The sequence below is a fragment of the Oryzias melastigma genome, linkage group LG12, assembly GCF_002922805.2.
Source record: "Oryzias melastigma strain HK-1 linkage group LG12, ASM292280v2, whole genome shotgun sequence".
Lineage (NCBI taxonomy): Eukaryota > Metazoa > Chordata > Actinopteri > Beloniformes > Adrianichthyidae > Oryzias > Oryzias melastigma.
In genome coordinates, this window is record NC_050523.1 from 13,897,069 (window position 1) to 13,922,306 (window position 25,238).

Below are 25,238 nucleotides of genomic sequence, written 5' to 3' on the forward strand. Positions count from 1 at the left end.
CAATCACATTATCGTCTCCCCAGAATAAGAGTCCAGACGAATGGGTGACCAAATGGTCCAGCTTTCCTGGCGCTCTTAAGGGGAAAATTTTAAAACTCTCACAAATAAGTAAATATTAGCCAATAAAATCAGATCTATTCAGCTGCTGCACGTATTTACTCAAAAGTCTTTGTTTTTGGAGCTGTCGTGAATTTTCAGATAAAGCCAAGAGGGGCCAGCTGTCTCCCTCCTGGACATGTGGTCCGACAGCTTAACACACACATCAAACAACTGTTGGACCCCCACCAGCCTTCACACACACCTTCTTCACAACAAGAGTACCCACCTCGTGCTCCTGCGGTGCCTTGAGAACCCCCCCCAAAAAACAGCGCCATCAACAGATCAAAGCCCTGCAGCGTTTTTATCTTTTCTGTTCTTGGAAGTCCTGCATCTTTTCCCCTTTTCCCCTTCCTCCCTCGGTTAAGCTCCCGTTAACCGACTCGGACGATGGTCAAATGAGAGCCTTTGTGAGGATCTCGGAGTCGGCATGGTGTGTGGTTTACAGCAGCGGGCCACACATGAGAGGCAAACACCAACAATCAATTTGAGACACAGGTGGGCAATTAGAGGGGGAAACAGAAGCTGAATGTTGTGGAAACAAGAGTTTTGTGGTATGCTGGGTGAAGGGAGGGATGCTCTGCAAGGGTGTTTGACCTCCAACTGGAAGCTGTCACTCTGCAGGGCCAAAAGTTTAATTATTTGGATCTAAAATTCTCCAAAAATGAGGACATGTCACATCTTAATATCATGACGTGCATGTTTTTCCCGATAAGGAGATTGTGGGAACAACTTTTCTAAAACAGCTATAAATTCACATCCCAGCCAATGAACAGCTAAAAACAGATCTGCGTCCCACCAGAGTCCAGATAGGAAGCCTCCTCTGATTCACTTCACTTTGCCTTTTTCCTGTTCTGCCCAGCGTCCTGCTGCATGATGCCCGCCGCACAAAGAGCTGGACAACACATGGACAGTGAACGGAGCTCGGGTGGAGCCGCACAAACACAATCACACGCTGACGTCACAATATTTGGCAACAACAGCATCAACAGCCCTCTGAGGGTAAATGATGCTGAAGACAGGAATTAATCCTCATCTTCATAATGGGAGGAAGAGAGGGATGATTTGGGAGGGTGCGGGAGGGGGGAATCAGTGGAGAGAGATCGTTGAGTGATACAGTAGTTGTGTCTAAGGGTCGTCGCCTCGGCGCCACTGCTGCCGCTCTGCTGAGAGACGGATCAGGCTGAGGACTGAGACGCACCACCTGGAGCAGAAACAGCAGCAAGAGGAAAGAAGGAAGTCTTTGCACACGTTTCTTTTGCTCAAAATACAACAAAAAGATCCCACTGCACACTGAAATTGAAACATTTATCTCCTCAATGAGTAGTTTTAATTAAATATTAAAACAAGTTTAAAATAGGTCACTCAGTTCTACATATAGAAATGAAAGAATGATACAAGTAAAGTAGAAAACTTTCTTGAAATCAGTAGTTTTAGTGTTTTGGCGCTAAACTGGAAAATGTTTAGGAAGGAAAAACTCATTTTGCCTTATTTGGTGTTTTTTGGGGGGTAACACTGTTTTCCAAAAGTGTTGTCACGATGACTGTGAGGCGCCACAGCAAATGGCTTATATCACTTTAATGCTCATCATCTAGTTTAGTGACCCTCTCTGAGGCATCGCTGAAGGCAACAGGTCAACCGAATGGCTCGTTAAAGATTAAAGCTCAAGCCTCAGAACAACATTAACTCAGTTTGCAGTGGCCCTTTAAGCAGACCTTTGCATGCCTGCAACAGACCCCCCCACACACACCCACACACACTTTAAGGCTCCAGAGATGCTTTTAATTTGATCTATCATAAATGAACTTTTATTGTTTTTTTTTGTATACATTAAAATTTGTTCACTATTTTGCTGTACTTTGGTTGAACAAAAAATTCAAATCATATCAAAAAATACTTTTTGATGGAAAACGTGTACAGTTACATGGTTGTGTTCTTTACTTTATAGTTTTTGATTCTAAATGTGTCATAATAATGTCTGTATTTGTCATGTTTTTAGCCATCACTCCCTTAACCAGGATCAGGTGTGGGAGCAGGTGGCTTCCCTCAGTAATCAGGTAGACCTCAAAGCCACAAATGGTTTAAAAAGCAATAGAGTGTTCCCTGGGGCCTACACCCAATGGGACATATCACCCTGTCTCTAAGGGAGCCACTTGTATTAGAAACCTCGTTCTTGCGGTCATGATCATAGGGGAGTACTGGAATGAAGATCGACCGGTAAACTGAAAGCTCAGCTCTCTCTTCGTCCCAACGGACAGATAAAGCAGATGACGCTCCGATCCGTCTGCCAATCTCCCGCTCCAATCTCCCCTCTCATGAACAAGATACTTTAACTCCTCTAGCTGGGGCAGCAGCACTCTACCCATAGAGGACAAACTACTTTTCTCTGGTCAAGGACCATGGCCTCTGACTCAGCAGTGCTGACCCTCATCCCAGCCGGTTCACAATCAGCCACAAACCAACCCAATTATGCATGATGGAAATTATGGCTCGATGAAGCCAACAGGACAACATCCTTTGCAAAGAGCAAAGATGGAATCTTGTGGTCCCCAAACCAGATCTGTCTATAAAGACCATGAACAGAACTGGTGATAAAGGGCAGGAGTCCAACATCCACCGGGAACTGGTCTGACTTACTTATGCAAACCAAGCTTCTACTCCGGTCATACAGAAACCAGACAGTCCTCAGGCTCCCTGGACCCAGTACTCCCAGAGAACCCTTCACAGGACACCATGGGGGACGTGGTCGAACGCCTTCTCCAAATCCATGAAACACATATGGACTGGATGAGCGAAGTCCCATGAATCCTCCAGCATCTTAAACAGGGTGTGGAGCAGGTCTTCAATGAGGACGGAAACCACACTGTTGTTCCTGGATTCCATGCAATGCTGCAGAAACTTCAGGTACTCAGGGCAGACCTCATGAACTCCTGGTGCCTTGCCACTGAGGAGCTAATTTACTACCTTCGCATCTTGGTTCCTGTTTGAAGCTCTCCTGGATGTGGGAGTTAAAGACCTCCATAATGGAAGGCTCAGCCAGATGTTTCTAGCAGAACCTCACAGTTCTGGTAATATGGAAATAATTACTTTTATATTTGGTATACTGTATTTGCTTGTAGTACACAATAAAACCCCCATAGCTAAAAAAAATAACCCAAGTTGGGGTTTTTAAACCCAATTCTGACGTTATAAAGGGAATAACTTTTTGGGGGGTCATTTTAACCCAGGAAAAAGTGTAAAACTTAAAAAAACATTATCTGGGTTCAAATGAAAACAATTATACCCCAACACCCAAACATATATGTGAACATGAATTACACAAGTGTTATATGAGGAAATCTTGTCATGTGTGATATTAATCATCAATATTGTGTTGATGATGTAATTTGCAATAAATTAAATAAAAATAGTACTGTGATGCATCATTTCCATTTCCCTGTAATTGTTTTATTTAAATGAAAGTCAACCAAATTTAAACTATGGTCCAAATGACCAACGTCTACACAGGAGATGGGCATTTAACATAAAAGGGGTCCATCTGATTGGTCAAATAGGTGAAGGGAACTATTTTATTTGTTAAATATTTAAAGCTGCCATGAGATTGCTTTAGCATGTGGGTAGACGTTTAAGGTAACCAATTATCACAATTCCTAATAATTCATATACGCTCAAAATTAATGAAAAACTACTTTTTATTACGTTATTTTATCTTTAAGTTATTTAATGTATTTTGGTTTTTAATGTTTGGGAAAAAAAGTATTGTTTACTATTTGGCTTCTCTGACATAATAAAAAAAAATAGTAAATTACAGTTTTTGAAAAGTTACCAAAAAAAAGACATGAATTACATGTACAGATTTTGATCAGGATTAAGATAACCTGAGGCTTTATTGTGGGGGAGATTTGTGGTCTCTGTCCTGGTTGTGTAACACCCAGAAGTTACATCCCTGCTTCTGACTTGTGCTTCTAAATCTTCAGACATGTTCAGACAAGACAAATGCAAAAAGCTTTCCTTTTTACCTTAATGAATGACAGTGATCTGATGTAAGTGCAACCCTCACCCGATATTAGCATTTTTTTTTATCTGTGAAACTTGCCCAGACTTGACATGTGGGCTACTGTCCAAACATGTCTGCAGAGCTCTCATTCAAATGTTGGACTTTACTTTTGACTGTTTGTGTTGCCTCTTTCCCTGTATTCATGTTGGCATGCAAAGAGTGAATAAAACAAGAAAAACAAGGGAAAAAAATGACGTTCAACACAATATCCCATGTCTTCAGGGAGTTTCATGTGTATTTAGGGTCCAGTGAAATGAATGGTGGGGCAGGAGCATGTGCAGAGCGGGGAGGAGGAAGGGCAGCAGGAGGTAGGAGGGGTCTCTGTGGGAGGGTGTAGGTTGGGTCGGGGTATAAAGCATGAGCAGATTTAACACTTAGAGAGACTTGACTTGGTGCTGTACACTGCTGTGAACCAATAGGTCAGAACAAATCCTTTGATTACCAACAAAAAGGAGAAGACGGACAAAGATGGAGCCCACGGAGGATCCTTCAGAGTACTACGACTATGAAGAGAGCGCAAACTCCACCATGTGTGACTTTACAGAGTGGACGCCGTCATACTCTGTCATCCCTGTGCTTTACATGCTCATTTTCATCCTGGGCCTGTCTGGGAATGGAGTGGTCATTTTCACTGTGTGGAGAGCCCAAGGCAAGCGTCGAGCCACCGACATCTACATCGGCAACCTGGCCCTGGCGGACCTCACCTTCGTGGTCACCCTGCCTCTGTGGGCTGTTTACACGGCCATGGAGTACCACTGGCCCTTTGGGACGGCCCTGTGCAAGATCAGCAGCTATGTGGTGCTCCTTAACATGTACGCCAGTGTCTTCTGCCTCACCTGCATGAGCTTCGACCGCTACTTAGCCATCGTCCACTCCCTGTCCAGCACCCAGCTACGCACTCGTGGCCACATCCGAGGCTCTTTGATAGCCATCTGGCTGCTCTCCAGTCTGCTGGCTGCTCCGACTCTTCTCTTCCGTGCCACCAAGTATGACTTTGAAACCAACCGCACGTCTTGCGCCATGGACTTTAGCTTTGTGATGGCGACCAAAAAGCAGGAGAACGTGTGGGTGGCAGGGCTCAGCATCTCCTCCACAGCGTTTGGCTTTCTTCTCCCATTTTTGGCCATGATGGTGTGCTACTGCTTCATCGGCTGCACCGTCACCCGCCACTTCAACACTCTGCGCAAAGAGGACCAGCGCAAGAAGAGGTTGCTGAAGATCATCACCACGCTGGTGGTGGTGTTTGCCGCCTGCTGGATCCCCTTTCACCTCGTGAAGACCGCTGATGCCCTCTCCTACCTGGACCTGTTCCCCGTCACCTGTGACTTCCTGCGCTTCCTGCTGCTGGTCCACCCTTACTCCACCTGCCTGGCTTACATCAACAGCTGCCTCAACCCCTTCCTCTACGCCTTCTTTGACCTGCGCTTCAGGTCTCAGTGTCTGTGCCTGCTCAACCTCAAGAAGCTGATGCACGCCAGCCCGCCTAGCTCTCTGTCCTCCCAGAAGACAGAGGCTCAGTCTTTGGGCACAAAAGTGTGACTATGGCAAGGGCCCAGGGGCATTCTGGGAAAAAAGGTGAACAATGCAGAACAGGTAAATGAAAACTTTTGCCACAGTGGGTGCTCGCTTGGAGATCACCTGAAGGCCGTATGGGGACGTCACCTTTGCTTCTGCTCTTGACTCTCTGGACTTTAAGGGAAGCTCGTAGATTTTTGGGGCTTTTATTACACCTAAACATGCCCCCCCCCACCAGAAAAAAAACTGAATATGAGGACTAATGTAAGATTTTGTGTTGAGAAAAATAAACTGAGCCACACGACAACGAACTCCTCTCAGCTCTTTTTATGGACTTTTAAACTGAGCTGTGGAGTCATGAAGATGTTTTCTTTACATCGTTTTCATTAGAAAGCACTCGAGGTGTCGCATCCAGCAGATCGATCCGGGGTATCTGCCTCACAGCTGACGGAGTTGTGTTGTGTGTAGGAAGGGTGTGCCAATCAGCAAGAGGTGTCGGAGTCAGATAAAAGACTTGTAAAATGTGTGTGCGTGTGAGATGAAGAGAGTAGATTGGGGATGGGTTGTAGTTTAAAAAAAAGGGGGGAAGCAGACCAAACAGACCGACACATGGCAACTGACAAATGTTTTCAGGTTTGTAATTAAAAGGAACGACTGATGAGTTTTTGTGTGTCAGATATTCATTGAATTTGTTCAAACATGAAACGTTACATGTTGTATATTTGTAATAAAAGAAACTGGTGCTTTGACGAAACGAATCTTCTCTGGTGTCACTCTGTTCCCTCTCGTCATGCTCGCTGGAATGTATTTTCTCCTGTCTGTTGAACATACTTCTTCCTGTCGGGGCCATTGCTCAGAGAAGGCCGTCTCCCCTTCTATTGTGTTTGGCAGGGCTGAAATCAAAGCACATGTCTGCAGGAAATGCACGTTCGACTTCTGTTTCCCTCTTCTCTCACAATTTACTCGCACAAACAATCAGCAAACACAAAAGTTTCTCAACTAGATCAACTTCAGGAGTTTTTGGCGCTCTCCCAGAAATGTGAAAATCTTCAAAGTGTTTATTAAATGCTATTTATATCCTGAAAAAGGCCGTTTCCTAAAGCTCTTTTTCCAGCCCAGTTTGTAGAATAATCCTTAAACGTGTGGTTTTTAGGATGGTAACACTCCGGTGGTTTCCAAGCTCTAATGTTAACCTTTTTTGACTGTAATGAGCTTTTCTCAGGATATAATCTGCAACAGCGGGGAGACAGAAGGATTGAACTAATCCCTGGATGTTGTGGCCATTGACTTTGAGTCCCTTTGTTACACCTGCAACATTTGTCTGCATCATTTACAGAGTACAGGATCATTTTGACAAAATAGTCGTCCCACCTAATAAAAAAATAAAAATAAAAAATAAAATTTATTTTTTATGTCGTCCAAATTTAAGTTAATTTTCTACAGTAAAAAGTTGAAGTCTTGAACCCATAAACCACAAATTTGGAATGCTGGTATATTCCCTCTAAAATCCCTAGAGAATTTTCAGAGACGTGTCAAAATCCCAGCTCGTTTTTACGAGATTTGTCACATTATCCCCCACCTGTCAGCTTCAAACATGGAGCCTTCAGTCAAAAAAAGAAAAAAAAAACTGGACGGATCATTTTTATGGCCTTTTGAATTTTATGAAATTTGTGCGAATGTGTTATACAATCTAATGGGTTAAAACACCCAAACTGCAGCCAAATAATATGATCTAATTCATAATTAGCATTTATAAGGAGTTAATGATTAAGAGAGAAAACAATTACTTAAAATCTCAACATTGACAACAAAGCAGAATGGCCTAGCCTCAGAAACGACTCAAACAACTCACTTTTTCTTGGTATGAAGTAAAAAAACAACCTTCCTTAGAGAATATTAAAATAAAAAAAGGAAATACATTTTAGAAAAAAATGTAGCAGTTGCACAGACATAAAGTGCAATTGTCTGAAGGAAGAAGTGAGAGAAAAACTTTTAGTTTTTTTTTAATAAACAAACATTTAAATGCAACAGCCTTTTTACGACATGACAGTTTCAGGTCAAGAGAAGCACAGAAGAATCTCCTGTTGAGATGAGACATAAATGTGCCATGATGGAGTGATCTCTGTGGATTGATCATCCTGATCCACTCCAATCCCTTTGGTAGTTTTAACATGTTCTTGTAGCATTTTTCTCATGATGAAAGTCATATATATAAGTATTTAAGATTAAAACTTTCTGGGTATTTCTTTGTTCAAATTTTTTGATGAATCAAAAACCCACTGTTTAAAAAATCTCAGTTTGGGCGCGTTAAAAACCTCCCTGCTCCGCTCCGTTCTGATGCATTCATTCAGAAACAAATAGATCCATTAACGTCTTCATTTTCCTGGTCTGATTAGTCATTTGGATCAAAACTGTACATCTGGAAAGTACTGATTTTGCTCGCCGTTTTTGTTTGTTTAGCTGCTAATATTGTGAAGGGCTGCAAGCTTGCAGAAGAGCGTGAAAACAAAGGGATGATGGGATATCATTAGAGGGTTACTTCCATGCACACAACTTATGAATTTATGCCTCTCTGCAGGAATATTTCTTAAAAAAAAATGACACAGGATTTTTTAATTTAGGCTAAAAACTGCATAATTATAATTAAAAGATCACTGGGAACTTTTTTAAATGGACAAAAATATTGTTGGAGTAAGATTTAAGGAAATAGTTGAACGCCGTGGTTATCATCTCTGTTTTATAACACTTTGGGCTGTATGCTATGGTCTTATATATTACTTTTTCCTCAGTCAGTTTACAAAGTGTTGCCCACTATGACCTATAGAAACACAACACTAAAAATTGTAGCATTTAGAAAGGTAGCAGCCACAATTATAGTTTCATAAATGATGCAAATTAAACCTAATTATAAATTTATGAGCAGAAATACACTTTTTTTGCACTGTTTTTCCAAAATGCTCTCTTTGTTTACAGTCAGTCATACACCTATAAAACAATTTTGGTTTAAGGGATGCCATCTGGAATAACAAGTGGGGAAAAGGTCATCACTAATGTAAAATCTTACAATGAATGGAACTGAACGGTGACCAAAACCTGAAGTCAGTTTCTATCCATCAGCCTTAAACACATTCATTGTCATGTCAATGGGAGGCAAACAGCCCTCATCATTGTGTTGTTTGGATCCAGGCTTGCAGCCAGAAGCGCATGTCCTGCCCTCATAAATCAAATGCCAATAAACCGGGTCAAGTTAAAAAATAGACAAAGGAAGTGTGTTTGGACGTTTCTCCTCTGTCCTAACAATAGAGAATGAGCACAGCAGCCAGCAGACCGGACCTTAAGCCTGGCTCAACCGTGCCTTGGTAGGATGATTGGCTGACCCCTAGAGCGTCTTGGAGGACCCTCAGCTTCCTGCCACACGGCCTCTCCACAGCTCCTCCCTGCACCGTTTCTGGAGAAGAAATGGCCCCATGGAGTGGAAAGAGGCCAAGCAGGAAGGGTAAAAGGAGGGTGGTCAAGGTAGTAGTTCCTGATTGGGATATCCTGTCTTTCAGAGACAACTTTTGGAGACTTCTGCAGGAGATGGGAGCTCTACCACAGTTGTTGGAACACAAATGACTTAAAATGTTTTTTTTTTTCAGAAATGGGATTCCATCAGCTGATATGACAATAAAAGACACCAAAACTGGCAAACCTTTTGCCTCCTTTCACCCTCTTCTCCTCCGTTTCTCTCCTTACACATGTTCGCCATCATTAGTGGAGACACGTCGTTTCCGAAAGAGTGGAAGTGCCCAAGCTTTGGGTGACTCCGGATGTCGGTTAAGGAATCGTCCTCTTCACTGGGCACAAAGTGTCCCTTCATCCTTTCTCCTTATCCTCTGTCTTATACATCCTGCCATCTCTCAGGTCTAAATAGAAGCCCTGTGATCCGCAACAGGCCTGAGTCAGTTGAGTCTCAGCTGCACTGAAAACAAGCAGCAGCATGACAGGTAACAAACATCTATACCAGCAAAAGTAGAGGCTGCACCCCAGAAAAGTAATGTGTGAGTGAAGTGATAGTGCAGAAAATATTCTTAAAAGTCTGATGTGATAAAAAAAAGAAATAATCTTAAACTGGTAAAAGGAGAAACTGACAAGAGATTGTGTGTCAGTCGGCTGAATGCTTCTCCTTTATTTTGTTTCAGCTTATAAAATGACATTAAAGTGAAAAAATTAAAACTTTTGATTAAAAAGTAACACAAATGGTGTGAAATGTAACTAAATTACACTAAGGTTTATGTAAAACATAAAGAAAAAGTAAGTAAAGACAAATAAGATTTATCTTATTTTGACATGAAATATAACATGGACCTTTACAAAATAACTCTCTTTCTTGAGTAAAAAATAAAAATATATACTATGTAAAAGGTAAATAAATAATTTTATTTCTTATTTTGCTTTGTCTACAGTTCTTAGGACATCCCAACTAACCATAAATCAGACTGAATTTTTTTCTTTCCTTACAAATATTTGCACGTCTAGGATTTTTTCTTTTGAAAAGTGGCCATTTATCTCTCTCCCTTTTTTTAAACAGTCTAAATTTGGGGACATATTCTGTAAAAAGTAAGGAATTTGGTCTTAAAATGAGTACAACAATAATATTTCTGAACGTAAGCATGAACATTTAGCAGATCCAGGTCAAATGAAAACATTTCAAACCCTCACTGGTGGTGACTATTCACAGACAAAAAAGTTTTGATGAACTCTGGTTTACCATTGTTGACAGTTCAAAGAGTCATATTGTCGAGTGGTTACTTAACTTTGCTTCAAACATTTCACAACATGTTTATCCTTCCTCTTCAAGGAAAATGTGGTACAAACTGAAATGCATCAAGTGTTTTTGAGTCTTCAGTCACTCATCAAGAACTACTCTGTCTGCCAAATGTTCTGGATCATTCCTAAAGCTCTTCCATTTGCCAGAGAGCTGTCAAGAAGCTGCGACAGCTGTTTAACTTCATCAAGTAAAATCCTAAATTTTCACTTAAAAATAAAACAAAAGGAATCATATTAATGTTATTTGCAAAGATCAATGCAAATGTTTCCACTTCAAATTTAATTTATTTTGAATTAATTGCGGTGTACTACTGTTTGAAGAACACTTCTATACAATTTCAGTCAAGTCTTTCAGTAGAGGACAGACAACTTAGGTAATTGAGATATTATTACAAAAGCTGAGCAAGGACCACATATAAAAAGCCTCGTGAAATAGGAATGGCTTCTCTATTCTTAGTGACTTTCAAAGACGTTATGCAGAACTATAATTGACTTTAAACTTTAACAGCAGAGCCGCGAGTAGGAGAAACATGACTCAAGTCATCCACCGGTCAGAGAGCATAAATAGTACACGTTTTATATATATTTAATAGCTATATACAAAAAAAATGTGGACTGAAAGTTCAGAGGAGATCTGAGAGCAAACTAGAGTCAATAGTGACACCTGGTGGAATCTTTCTCAACCCGGAACTAATCTTTGGCTTTCGGAATTATTTCAAAGACGGACCAGCAAACAGGGGCCTGTTTTGAAGCTGAAAATTTCTTCGAACTAATCCTCTAAAATTAAGTTAAATATTTGTTTCTTTATTACTTTGACCGCAGTATGGTATCCCGCAGACAAGCTCGCGTCTGGAAATACGTGGATGAAGGCAGTTTTCTAAAGCTAAAGTCGTACCTGCGAAAGCACCGGGACCTGGACTTGAACTTCTCCCAGGGAAAGAGACAGAGGAGCCCGCTGCACCTGGCCTGTTCCCTGGGAGACGATGCCGTGCTTCGGCTGCTGCTCCAACACGGAGCCGATGTTCTCCAGAAGGACCGCAGGGGAGACACCGCACTGCACACGGCGGCTAACAGGGCTCTCAAGCTCGGCAAAAGAGGTAAAGGATCCGGCTTTTGTCCCGGATATTTTTTTTTAATGATCATGCTTATTTTAACCCATTTTTTGTCTTAGCTTATGATGACCTGGTCGTGCCTCTCAGAAAAGCGTGTCCGGAAGCTTTGAATGCTACGAACAGGACCGGGGTCACACCGCTGGACCTGTTGAGCTGGATGAAGCAGTCAGAGGTAAACACCACAATTATAAGGGGTTATGCCAAGATAATTACCCCTGCCAGAATTCGTGTCCCCTGTCGCAATAAGACTTTTGCATATTTTGTCCCAAAAAGCTAAAAAATGAAAGTGGGTGTTTACAATATGGTTTACTGTTCACATTTTCTACGTATTTTATGCCTTTTGGAACAAAATATGAGATAGGAAACAAATCAACAATGCCAGAAGTCGTGGTGACAGGCCACACATTTTGGCAGGGGATGCATATCTTCGCACAACACCTGGTTTAACACCTAGCTCAGGGGTCTTCAATCTTTAACACCTAAAAAGCCATTCATGTCCATTTCGCACTGACCACAACCCAGTAGGAGCCACAAAGTCACATTTCACCCTTTAGAAAAGTGCCACACAGCTTTATATTGACATTATTGACTCATCTTATTTGCTAAAATTTAAAATAAATAATTTTATTCTGGCAAGAACAAAACCAAATCATAGCAAGAACATAGCTTTTTTTTGTTAGCATAAAGTTCATTCATTTGACAGGTGTTCACGTGACTAATTTTCCAAATAAAAGACACACTGTGCATCATTAGATTATCGTGCTGTGGCAAATGTAGTAGTAGGTAGTGCAATTACAGCTGTGATTTTAAAAAAATCCTTAACAAAGTATGTTGAATTATTCTACGTCCACCTCAGCAATAAACTTATAAATCTAGCTAGCCACAATTAAGATCTTTGGAACCATTTAAACTAATTTAACTGTTTTTAAAAAAAAAAAATCAGACCATCTACCATATAACGCAGCACACCTTATGTATGAATTGTTGTTAGGACTCAGACTGATTTTCTGTGTTATACAGCACTCAAAAATCAGTCAAAAAGTTTTATTACAACTTTGGTAAACTAAAAAGTTTAGCACTGCTTGATGGACAGCTGGAGAAGAGAGAGATGTGTACTATGTGTAAATACAGTTTTACCGTTTCCATTAAAACGCCTTAAAATCAGAAAAATAAGTTGTTTTTTAAATTGAGAAACATCTTATTTTTCTTCTATCAGAGAGCCACAATGGATGGCTCCAGAGCCTCAGGTTGGAGACTCCTGATCTAGTAAACGGCAATCCCATCATAATCAGCAGCAATGGTGATGGTAATGGTTCTTTGAATGGGAATATCAATTTTTGCAGTTGTTTTGAAGATTATTAACTCAACGAATTGTATATCTCCAGGCTTCAACTGGTGCACTGGTCATCTGTAATCAGATATATAAAAAGTCCATCAAAAAACTAATTTTCCTTGATGGTTGTTGTAAATAAGGTATTACAATATCCAACACAAACTAATAAACAGGTCATATTTTGCAGAGAAAAAAAAAAGAAAACCGCAGTTTATACCCAACACAATTTAGTTTTATTTCATTTAGAATTTCCTTCTATTTGTTTTAGATCAAATTACCAAGAATATGTTTAACTCTATAATAATAACAAGCACAGACCTACATTTAAATGTCAACATAATTTAAAAAGTACATCTGATTGACAAAAAGTGTTTTTTTTTATTTATTTATTTTTTTGTTATTAATAACTTACTTTATCAGGGAGCAGAAACGACTGGCCGTCCTCCTCAAGCCGACCCTGAGAAGGAGTGGTTGGAGAAGCTCTTTGGTGAATGTGAAGACGAGTTTTGTGAAAACTTTGGAGTTTATGATGGTAAGAGTTGAAGTCTACTTGAAATGTAACTTGTGTTCTATGAATTTTAACTGTACCCTTTTTTAATTTTATTTTAGCTGATGATTTTCTTCCTGTCGATGATGATGATGAGGACTTTGGGGATTGGGCTGATCGTATAAGGAGAGAGTATTTTTCTAAGAAGCACGCTGAAGCTCAGAAACTGGCAGCGACGTCTTCTACGTGGAAAACTCGGAACGGCGCGCAAAGAAGGGAACAGAAAGAGGAAAGTCACAAAGACCTGCACGAGAGGCTGAAAAGAGAACACGAGGAGTATCTGGCTCGAGCAGCCCAGAAGGAAGAGCAGACGCGGCAAGGAAAGAAGCGTTGTTACGAGGAGAGATGCGCCGCCACTTTCAGTGACCCATCCTCATCGAGCAGCACCAAGCTGAGCTACAGCGACATCCCTTGGCCTGCTCCTAAAGGCACAGTGCAGGAGATGGTGGACGTGATGTTACACGGCGTGGACAGAAAGAATGTGGAGGTGTTTCGCAAAGCGCTCCGGAAGCAGCAAACCCTCTGGCATCCAGATAAATTTGTCCAACGGTGTGAGGCCCGACTGGAGGAGAAGGACAGGAAGCTGATCCTGGATACGGTCACGGCTCTGTCTCAGGAGCTCAACCGATTGGCTCAGAGTTTGAAGTCTTAAGAAATTCAAAAGTAATAAGTTGTGCCACAGAATCCACAATGTTTTTTTGGAGGGATATTGTATTTCAGATGTTGATAAAACTGATTATTGTGTGCAGGACACACCCGTGTGATTTATTTAAATTATTCATTTAAATTAAAAAAATCTCAAATGTGGTTCAAGTTTGGGAGTATTGTTTTTTTTTCTCTTTTTATGCCTTGGTTCTTCAGATAAAATATTAACCTAAAACTTGTGGATGGTATTTCTGATATTGTGTTGAGTCATGATTGATCTAAAACAGTGCTTCCTGTTATGAAGACCTTTGTTAGCAAAAGTTTTTCAAATTAAACATGGCTTTTATTCTGAAATCCTAAAAAAATAATAAAATATCCTAATATTTAAAAAAGTATTTTTTTATTGTAAGAAAGCGAAAGTCTAGTGAAGAAGACCAAATAAAAGGATGCGCTGGTTGCCAGGTTTGTGAATAACCCCCCTTAAAAAACGGATGTTAAAATGCAAACAATCTTCCTTTTAAGGGCCAAAAATGAAATTGTGAAACTTCAAATAGAAGATAAGATCAAAATATAAAAATAACCAACTATTAACTCAAAAGTAATGAATAACCCATTTTATTTATTTAAATCTCTTTATTTTGTCGTAATAATGTCACCAATTCTGAAGCTTATGTTTAGCCCTTTAATTTAATTAGTTGAAATTTCATACTTTTTTTTGCCTCAATATCAACTTTAGAATTGATATAGCCTAATTGCAAGATTATTATCTGCTACTTTGCTAAGGAAAAACGTATATTAAGGGATTGAAAATCACAAAATTCAATCACCACGTGTTTAAATTGTCCTAGCTTTCAAGTCGCTATTCTTCATCTGGGAAACCGGATTATTCCCCAGCAGGCAACCAGACCTGGCAACCTGTGGACGCAATCTGTGTCAATTGCTAGGCGACGTAAAGGGAATAAAGGCCGTAGCCTATTTCTGACTGGGGGCTTATTTTTAACGTGTGACTCTGCGGCCTCACTTACTGACGTGGCGGGTTGATAATTATTTATTTTCTAGTTTGTCTGCGCGTTTCTGTCCACGCTGGTGGCGTGTTACCCTATTGTAGTGATCTTTTTCTTTATAATGACAGGTGTTCAAGGTAAAACGCCGATAGGATGACGCCTTTCTCTTCGGTTACTCGACGCAAAATGTGCATCAGGGAGGTTTGTGTCTTTGTTTTCGTCTTTTTTATTGAATAGTCATCGTAGGAAGAAAGAAAAACAGCGGAGCGGCTACCTGAGCCAGAATGAGGATAATTTCCTAAAACAGTCATTAATGGTTGATGATAATTAATCCTCAGAGGAGGGAAATTAGCCGCGCGGGTCGTTTGGTGGAATGGTGTGATGTGGCGTCGGAGTTCACAGTGAACAGCAGGCTGCAGACAGATTACCAGGGGAGGAGGGCTGCGTGTCTGGCAGATAAAGATGGTGTTTCGGAGTGAAGAGATGTGCTTGGCGCAATTGTTCCTGCAGTCCGGCTCGGAATATGACTGCATTAGTGAGCTCGGAGAACTGGGGCTGGTCGAGTTTCGAGATGTGAGTATAAATATATGTATATTAAATATCCATATATGGAAAATAAATAAAACATATACAATTTTTCTAACCAAAATTATTAAATTATAATATTAATTGAATAACAGGTGCATATTTCAGAGAGTAGTTTATTATTGGACAGGCATTCTCTGCAGACACCTGACTTGAGATGCTCTCCTGCTTTCAGCTCAACCCCAGTGTCAGCTCTTTCCAGCGGCGCTTTGTCAGCGAAATCAAGAGGTGCGAAGAGATGGAGAGGATTCTGGGTAAGACAGCAGCCGGCCACCTGGGATTTGGGGTATACACCTTTATCATGAAGAGTCTGTATAGGGAAGTGGAGTGTTATTCCATTGAAGTGTCCCTAAGGACCCCAAACTTTAGGAGCCACACAGTCACTCCATCACAGGATTGTATTACAGTTTAAGTAATTTTAAGGCAGAAATAATTCAGAAGTGATTGAAATGATGTCGTTTTGTCTTTAAATACTGCAAAACTGCAAAGAGCATGTGGATATTTCTTCTCATTTTTGCAGCTATTTGGAGCTTTTATGACTTTAGAAGTGGATTATCTGCTCTCTCTTTCTTTTTGAGATAAAAATAAACATGTATCCAAATTCTTTGTCAACAAATGCAAAATATGCTGGATTTTACAGGGTAAGGCATCTTCATTCTTTTAGATTTTAAAAGACAAAAACCTTGGCTCCTCCTCTGCTGTAAAATAGTTGTTTTTTCTTTTCTTTCTTTCTTTTTTTTAAAAATGTTGCTTGCTCTTAAGATCTCCAGCGTTGCTGTTCTCCTACTTTCATTAGCAATAATTCCCCTTTTAAAAGGGGAGAAAAATAGTTTTACGAATCATTTTTACATCAAAATTATCCACAAGAAGCAGGTGTTATAGAATGGCTAAAAATCAAATAAAATGCACAAAGTAACCCCGAGGGGCCAGGAGTTTCAAACCTCTACCTTAGTGATTGAGGTTTTACTTTTTTAATCTCCGGCTGTGAAAATAACCTAAACTAGTTTTCAAGTAAGATTATTTACTTCAGAGTAATATTATTCAAGTATAAATAAGAATACACATAATTACTATAGTAGTTAAAAAAGTATCCAATGAAACAAGTACTACAACTACTTCTACTGAATAACAGTTTGAACATATTTGATGTATTGTCTGAAAAGTCAGAATCAAGAAAGAATACAATTTTTAAAATTCTTGTTTTTCCAAATATATAAGTAATATTTAACCCAATTAAACAAAGCTTATCTCTATTGTATTCATCTGCAAAAACAAGATTTTGACTGATGTGAAGAATGAAATAGGAATGCTTGATATTTATTTTGGAGAAATCTGATATTAATGCTGGTATTTTGAGTTTTTTATGCATTTATTTCATTTGAGCAAATATGAAAACAAAGTCTCTGTATTTTTTTTTTGTTTTGTTTTGTTATTGGGAGAAGAATGAAAGTGAACACGTTCAGATCAAGGGTTGAAAAGTCTGATGCAGCAAAACTACTGCAATTTTTACAATTGTTGTTTTTAGTGAATGTAACTGAGTGATTGTAGTTTGTTAATAGTTCCTTCTGCCTGTGACACTTGCACTGTAATGGCTCTAAACTTACAATCATGACACTTTTTTTGTTTTAAACCCAGGTTATCTTCTGAGGGAGATTCACAAGGCTAGAATAGCTGTTCCAGAGGAGGATGAAAGCCCCCTGGCTCCTCCACCCAGACAAGTCCTTGAGATCATGGTAAGAGTCTCAACAGTCTCTTTAGTCTGTTTGTTATGTTCAACAAATATGTCCAATATCATGACTTTTTTGTTCTTGTTGATATCATTCTTTTTTTTTGCATGTTATGTCATGAAATCCACATACATATATTTGATGTCGTTTCTAATCTTACTGAATGCAACTATTTTAATATAATAGTTGCTAAGCAACCACCCTAAATGATTGTTCCAGTTAGATCATCTGCCCATTTAATCAATCCACATTCTCTTTTTTATCTATTTATTTTTATTCAAGATGCTGTTCTACAATCAATGATACAAAAGAGTAGCACCTATGGGTGCTTGTTCTCGTCTCTTGTGGAAAAAGTCTCCTCTGTTGTAGCTGTTTGATGAGAGGAAAGTTGTTTCATCAGCAGAAAATGAAAGAAAAAGCACACCAGGACACAAGGGCGCTATATGTAGATGGTGCCTTTCTTAATAAATTCTTCAATTTTCCATTTTTTGTATAAAATAAAATTTAAAAAAAGTGGTGACTTCTCTTAACCCCTTCAAGCCGCATGTCCCTAATTCACAAGGTACCATTAAATCCAGGACTCCTCTTAATTTAACATTACCTTGAATGGAAAAATCATTTTTTGTTTTAGTTATAAAACATGTTATTGGTTTTATTACTGTTTTATTACCACTGCACTCTGATTGTGGATGTTGGAAAAAATCACGAGTAGTTTGCATATAATTATACCTACTTTATTTTTGGGTTTTGTTGTAAAAAAAAGTTAAAGTGTTACGATTTATTAAATATTTTCTGTCGATTCACTGCTACACTTTTCTTTTTTATTTAAAAAAATATAAAATAAGGGAAATTTTTGAAAATGATTTGCAACCTAACATGCTTGAATTGTCTTATCATTTTTGTTTGTTTGTAGGATTTTCATCAATTATTCATGTATTTTTGGGTTTTTTCACACATTTTGTGCTTTTTGTGGTTTCTGCTGAATGTTTACTTGAATCCAGACCTGTGCTTAATATTTTAAGAGTTTTTCTGTTTGTGAAAAACTTGCAGCCACAAAGTTTGTCCTTTATTATTGTTGTTCTGTCAATTTATGTTAAATCTGTGAAGGTTCGACAGCAGAAAGTGTGAAAAAAAGTTTAGTGTTTTAACCTGTGCTACTGTGTTGTTCCTAAAGACATGTATTTGGCCATCTGTTTCAGCTTTTTTCTGCACATCTTAAGTTTTATGGTACCAGACTTTTGTTTGGGTCCAAGTTAACCATTTCCTATGTTAACTGTTAACAACCTCTAGCTCTAACTCGTTTGACACCTTAGTAAACAAGCAGTGATGCCTGAAAAACGAATGCAGTAAAGAGTTGCAATTATGTAAAGTAGAAATGATATAGAGGCGTTGGATAAAAAGTCTTGTTCTTGCATACTTTAGTTTTTAAATTGAAGTAAATAAAGTGATATTTTTTTTCAGCAAAAGTCACACAAATGGATTATTTTGCTAGTAAACTGAAATGTGAACCTCATGATAATCCAGGAGCAGCTTCAGAGGCTGGAGATGGAGCTCAGTGAGGTGGCGAAAAACAAGGAAAAGCTTCAGCGGAATCTCCTGGAGCTCACCGAATACACACACATGCTGAAGATCACTCAGACCTTCATCCACAGCCGCTCCCGGGTGAGTGAGTCGACATTCAGCCGCTCGTTCATCCTCATTAGTTGTCGTGTACTGGATCTTGTAGCTCTTAATTAAAGATAAGGTCACATTAACGCCGTCACAGGCACAACCTGACTCATCCAGACTCTCCCAGCAGCAGCAGCTTTCACAGCTGTGTGAGGCAAAACCCCGCTGTTCCAACAGAAACATGTTCCCTTTTGTAACTAGCATGAGGCTCTTGGTCCCCAGTATGAAGAGTTCCCCACCATGGAAACGGACTCTGCTGGAGGATGCACTGGTATGCAGAGGCTGGGAGCCAAGCTGGGGTGAGCTGCAGCCTCATTTATTTACATCAGAGGATGCGGTTACACATCGTGGAGCTATTCTGATCTCTCCCGATTGCAGGTTCATTTCCGGTCTCATCCAGCGGGTGAAGGTGGAGGCCTTCGAGCGCATGTTGTGGAGAGTGTGTAAAGGTTACACCATCCTCAGCTACGCAGAAGTGGATGAGAGCCTTACTGATCTCGACACGGTGAGTTTAATGCTTTTCTAAAGCCAATGTTAATAATTTTTAACACCATGCTGCTATAATGTCTCTGATCTGTGTGGTTTCAGGGCGAAATAGGCAAAAGTGTGGTGTTTCTCATCTCCTTCTGGGGGGACCAGATTGGACAGAAAGTTCAGAAGATCTGCGACTGGTAAAATCTTCCACTGAACGACTTTAGTTTTCACCCGCTCCTCATGAATAACATGTATTTGTTCTTTCTTCAGTTACCACTGCCACCTATATCCTCACCCTGAGAATGACGAGGAGAGAGCAGATGTTCTGGACAGCTTAAGAACCCGGATCCAAGACCTCAACAATGTAAGAAGTATGCCTTTCATCCATGATAGGAGGATGGTTCATGCATGTGTGTTTGCTTTACCTGTTGATTTCTGCAGGTGCTTCATCGCACTGAAGATTACTTGAGGCAGGTTCTGCAGAAAGCGTCGGAGTCGGCCTTCAGCTGGGTCGTGCAGGTGAAAAAGATGAAAGCGATCTATCACATCCTCAACCTCTGCAGCTTTGACGTCACCAACAAGTGTCTGATTGCTGAGGTGTGGTGCCCCATCAGTGATTTAGCAAAGCTAAGAGGAGCTCTGGAAGAAGGTTCGGTGAGTGTTATGCACTGTCAAGTGTTTGATTTTTATTTATTCTTGTTATCAACATAAAAACTGAGAAATTTGGCAAAAAGACCAAATCTGATTATCTAAAAATGCAACGAACCAACAAAAGCAAGAACCAATTAAGTAAGTAAATACATAAAAATAATTGCATTTGGCAATGTCCGTATCGTGGAAAAATGGTGACAAATTGGCTTAATTTGTTTGGAGCAGAGGTGAGACATTTCGTATCGATGACATCACACCTGCTCCATCCAGTTCTCTATATGCAGTCAATGGATGGAATGAGCACTGACAGATTGAGGTAGTATATACAGTACATTGTTGTGGAATGTTTACTGTAAAATTTTCACAACAGTAATGCAGAATTCACTTTTGGTCCAAACTTCATTTAAAAAAGCCTCTAAAAACAACTTTTTGAGTCAGATTTAAAGGAAATCACTGAGAATGACGTCACACTTTGACATGTTCTGTGGAGAAAGATTCACTCAGACTGATGCTCCAGCAGGACTGAGGAAAACAGACATCTGTTACTTCTTGAGAAATTGTTTGCAGTTGCTAAAAATATTTTTTTTCTATTATTCAAGCAATTATATCATGAGATTTAGAAACTTTTTCTGTTGTAAACAAATTTGCAAACATGAAAAACTGCGTCATAATACAGTAAAAAGACCCTTGTTTCAAGAAAAATTGTCTTATTTTCTGCCTTGCAATAAAAATAATATTATTAAGAAAGTTTTTCACTAACAAAATAATCTTAGTTTGAGGGATGTGCATTTGTGACTTGATTTTTTTATATGTACTCAATAAAACAGCTGGAAATTGTGCTTTAATCCAAGGCTTTAATTGTTTTAAAATGTAAGAAAATATTTTCATTTAGGTTTGCTGTAAAGTTCCCATTTGCAAAAATCTTTTTCCTACATACTGCATGTTAAATTTAAAGAGTCTTTATAATACTCAGATTAGATTCTAATACAGATATTTCTTATTTCAACTGAAATATTTACTTTCCTTGTCTTCTTCATCAGAGAAAAGGGGACGCCACTGTGCCCTCGTTTGTGAATCGCATCCCTTGCACTGATACTCCACCTACCCTGTTAAGAAGCAACAAGTTCACATCTGGGTTTCAGAGCATTGTGGAAGCTTATGGGGTGGGGGATTATCGTGAGGTAAGCCCAGGTAAGATCATGTTTTCTAAAGGATAAAAAGACACCTTTTGGTTTTATTCTGAGTAACAGCATATAAAGCATTCACTTGCTGGTCTCCTTTCAGCTCCCTACACCATCATCACATTCCCCTTCCTGTTTGCTGTAATGTTTGGTGACCTCGGTCACGGGATCGTAATGAGCCTCTTCGCCCTGTGGATGGTGTTGACGGAGAAGAAGCAGAACAAGAAGCGGTCCAATAACGAGGTGGGAATGATCCACCTGCTTCCTCCACAACAGACTTAGATCTTTCACTAATTAGCTGGATCTGGTCATTGATTTTCTGTTGACTCTTAGATATGGACCACATTTTTCAATGGACGCTACATCATCCTGATGATGGGGCTTTTTTCTGTCTACACCGGACTCATTTACAACGACTGTTTCTCCAAGTCTTTGAACATATTTGGCTCTGGGTGGAGCATTAAGGCGATGTTCACGAACCAGCAATGGACGTGAGTATTAATACAAATTATTCAAAATATATAAAAATAAATACTATATCTAAAGAAATTTCATTTTGTAAACACAACAGAAACAAAACACTCCAAAATAATGCTTTGCTCACAATGGACCCTAATGTCAGTGGTGTCTTTAATGGACCTTATCCCTTTGGCATCGATCCTGTGAGTGAAAACCCTCAGAAACTACGGTCAGTGCAGAAACTGCTGGCTCTGTTTTACCCTGATTCTGTGGAATTTTTCATCAGATATGGAACATGGCGGTGAACCGGCTGTCCTTCCTCAATTCGTACAAGATGAAGATGTCTGTCATCGTTGGAGTCATTCACATGAGCTTCGGTGTGGTGCTGAGTGTCTTTAACCACCTGTAAGTCACCAAAGTATTTCATTTTCTTCTCTGATTCTTCGTGACTTACTTTATAGTATTATCATTTAAGACAATAAAGATGTTTAAGCTATTTAGTGAAATAAGTAGGATATAGAAGATGGTTTTTCCAAAGAAAACACGTTTATTACATTCGCACCAAACTCTTCCACATGTTTGCTGAAAAACAGATTTTCCTTTGAATAATTTGAAGGAATTCTTTCTTTTCTGTTACTATTTTCTCTTTTCAGGCACTTTAAACAAAAATTTAATGTCTACCTGCTGTTCCTCCCGGAGCTTCTCTTCCTGCTGTGTCTCTTTGGCTACCTGGTCTTCATGATTTTCTACAAGTGGTTGGCATTCAGTGCGCGAGAGTCCAACCGGGCTCCCAGCATCCTCATCCACTTCATCAACATGTTCATCATGCAGGGAAAGGACATCACTCCTCTGTACCCGGGACAGGTGCCTGTTTGCACCTCAGATGTTTTTGTGACACTTTGTTGAAGCTTCACCGTGTTGATGTGATTCCACAGACCGGGCTGCAGATATTCCTGCTTTTGGTAGCTATGCTCTCCGTACCTGTACTGCTGTTAGGAAAGCCGCTCTACTTGTACTGGCTTTACCGGGGAGGCAAAGGTCTGCGGAGACGCAGAGTAGGTTGAAGAAAAACGTACCACTGCCTTTTCACTTTAATACTCAGAAACTGACTTTAAGTTTCTGGCCACTCCTCAGGGTTACGAGAGGGTGAGGCGCGCAAGCGAGGACAACTCCATCACTCCATCCTATGACGATGATGAAGAGGAGGGATTTGACGAAGTGAGCAACAGAGAGCCTCTCCCCAAACAGGTTTTCATTTCACACACACACAAAAGTTCCTTTTTTTTTCTTCTGATCACTAATGTTCTGTTTGAACTGTGTTGCAGTTCGACTTTGCAGACGTGTGTCTGCACCAGGCCATCCACACCATCGAATTCTGCCTGGGCTGCATTTCCAACACCGCCTCCTACCTGCGGCTCTGGGCTCTCAGCTTAGCTCACGCTCGTAAGTGCTACCAAGAAAAGAAGTGCACACTGTGCATTTTTTTTCCTGCCGCAGCTTCTTTTGTTTCTTTTGACTAATTTCTGCCTCTGCGGGCTTTGCTTCTGTTAATTTCAGAGCTGTCAGAGGTCCTGTGGGCCATGGTGATGCGTCTGGGCTTTAAGATCACCACAAAAGTCGGGGTGGTGTTTCTGGTCCCGGTGTTTGGCCTCTTTGCCACACTTACTGTGTCCATCCTGCTCGTCATGGAAGGCTTGTCAGCATTCCTGCACGCTCTCCGGCTTCATTGGTGAGACTCAATACTTATAAAATGATGTTATGAATTGGTGCTGTGTTGTTTGGACTACATTGATTAATGAGTGCACCTTTAAAGTACAAAGCTAAAGCAGGAAATGGAAACAATAGGCAACAAAAAAAGCATATAAAACATTATAAAAAAAATTCAGTCACAACTTTAAAAAATAACATTAAAAATTAAGAAATTCCACAGAAACTTACTAAAACCCAAATGTAAATCAAATGTACTTGACTAATTTGTGCTTTTATCATTAACCTCAGGGTGGAGTTTCAGAATAAGTTCTACCATGGGACCGGTGTCAAGTTTGTACCATTCGACTTCTCCCTCCTGCCGTCTGTTTTCGAGCAGGAAGGCCTCCTTTAAGCTCTCTGATGCAGGAGCAGACTTTGAACACGGGAAAGCACGCCGGCGAATCGGACATTTGACACTGTGATAATGACAACGAACCTTCAACCGAAGCTCATTTCTTGTAGCAACTTTTTCACCTTGCTGGTTTTTAAATGTTAAGCTGACTGCCTTACTGTTGTACCCAGCAAACCTCTGGAGAGGCCTAAAGTTTTCCTTCTATGAATTATTTATCTATTGGGTCAGGATTTCTTAATACTTCTACTATTCATACCAGTTGGGGTGTATTTAAACATTTTATTTGCATTGTGCTGTGTAAGCGGATTTTTTTTTTCTTTTACCACATGGCATTTAAACAGTTAAATTTTAAAGCCAAGTGAAAACATCCCCAAGCTTTCTGACGTAGTGCCATACAAAAATTATTTCTGATTACGAGGATGACTCACTTTTATTTCCCCCCTCGTCTTTTAAAAGAAAGAAAAGCTGCAGGCATTGAATTCACAGATATGTCGAGCCTTTTTTTTATTTTTGGGACATACTTTCACAAAGCACTTTGCAGAAATGATTGTAGAATTAATGTTTTCACTGACTTATAATGCCAAATGAAAAAAAAAGCAAAGAAAAAAAAATCAACAATTTGCTTGTTTACTTTTTGATGCATTTATTGTACCTAATCTTCCATGTAACTGACTGGAAAACATCAAGTACTTTAGAGTAGCTTAAGACGCCTTAGCTGTTTGATTTCACCGCTAGTGGTGTTTATTAATGATATTCCATGGTATTTATTTCAGCTGTCCGTACAAGAGTCAAATATTTTACCATTCTCCAGTGTTAAATAAAGTTTTGAGTAATGCAAGCAAGTTAAAATGCAGTTGTGGTTTATTGTTGTGTTTTACTCTGTGGCATGAGTGATTACATTTATTTGTTATCTAGTAGATTCTTTTATCCAAAACTTTTGTGTAGTTTTTGTGCAATTCAAGACAATGTATGCATTTGTCTCATCTAGGGACACAATGACTGTCAAGACTGAGATCTAAATCCCCAATCTACATTGGCTGACGGCTGCTTAACCCATTGAGCTACAACAACACCTAATCTTTGGACACAGACTGATGTATTCAATCTTATTGAATTTAACTTTATTCCAACTTAAATTCTCATTTTAGCGTCTCAGAAAGTTCAAACATAAAACAAAGGTAGAATCCTGCAAACAAGAAGTGTTACACTCTTAACTAGACATTTCAATCAATTGCCACTACAGATTGGCTCTTTAGAGATGCATCAATCTGAAT

At 39.7% G+C, this 25,238-nt stretch overlaps 3 protein-coding genes across 4 annotated transcripts; all 3 read left to right on the forward strand.

Annotated features, from left to right (window-relative positions):
- The first annotated feature begins 4,459 nt into the window (after window positions 1–4,459).
- On the forward strand, window positions 4,460–7,295 carry aplnrb (apelin receptor b). Its single transcript, XM_024298599.2, has one exon. The coding sequence runs from the start codon at window positions 4,622–4,624 to the stop codon at window positions 5,690–5,692; it is 1,071 nt and encodes a 356-aa protein (XP_024154367.1). The 5' UTR covers window positions 4,460–4,621; the 3' UTR covers window positions 5,693–7,295.
- A 3,854-nt stretch (window positions 7,296–11,149) lies between these two features.
- nfkbil1 (nuclear factor of kappa light polypeptide gene enhancer in B-cells inhibitor-like 1) lies at window positions 11,150–14,277 on the forward strand. The gene is made up of 4 exons (XM_024298677.2): window positions 11,150–11,574; window positions 11,649–11,761; window positions 13,343–13,454; window positions 13,532–14,277. The coding sequence occupies exons 1-4, from the start codon at window positions 11,301–11,303 to the stop codon at window positions 14,119–14,121; spliced, it is 1,089 nt and encodes a 362-aa protein (XP_024154445.1). The 5' UTR covers window positions 11,150–11,300; the 3' UTR covers window positions 14,122–14,277.
- A 727-nt stretch (window positions 14,278–15,004) lies between these two features.
- Window positions 15,005–24,813, forward strand: atp6v0a2a (ATPase H+ transporting V0 subunit a2a). 2 transcript variants are annotated; one of them, XM_036214488.1, is made up of 21 exons: window positions 15,005–15,319; window positions 15,457–15,691; window positions 15,879–15,957; window positions 17,339–17,436; window positions 18,955–19,092; window positions 19,300–19,397; window positions 19,477–19,603; window positions 19,687–19,769; window positions 19,843–19,936; window positions 20,014–20,226; window positions 21,264–21,414; window positions 21,508–21,647; window positions 21,738–21,895; window positions 21,976–22,066; window positions 22,150–22,268; window positions 22,517–22,727; window positions 22,799–22,918; window positions 22,998–23,111; window positions 23,189–23,306; window positions 23,421–23,592; window positions 23,862–24,813. In XM_036214488.1, the coding sequence occupies exons 2-21, from the start codon at window positions 15,581–15,583 to the stop codon at window positions 23,962–23,964; spliced, it is 2,538 nt and encodes an 845-aa protein (XP_036070381.1). In that variant the 5' UTR covers window positions 15,005–15,319; window positions 15,457–15,580; the 3' UTR covers window positions 23,965–24,813. The 2 variants fall into 2 exon arrangements, with proteins under 2 accessions (XP_036070381.1, XP_024155265.1); XM_024299497.2 differs by having other exon boundaries at window positions 15,005–15,691; window positions 19,321–19,397.
- Window positions 24,814–25,238: the final 425 nt, after the last annotated feature.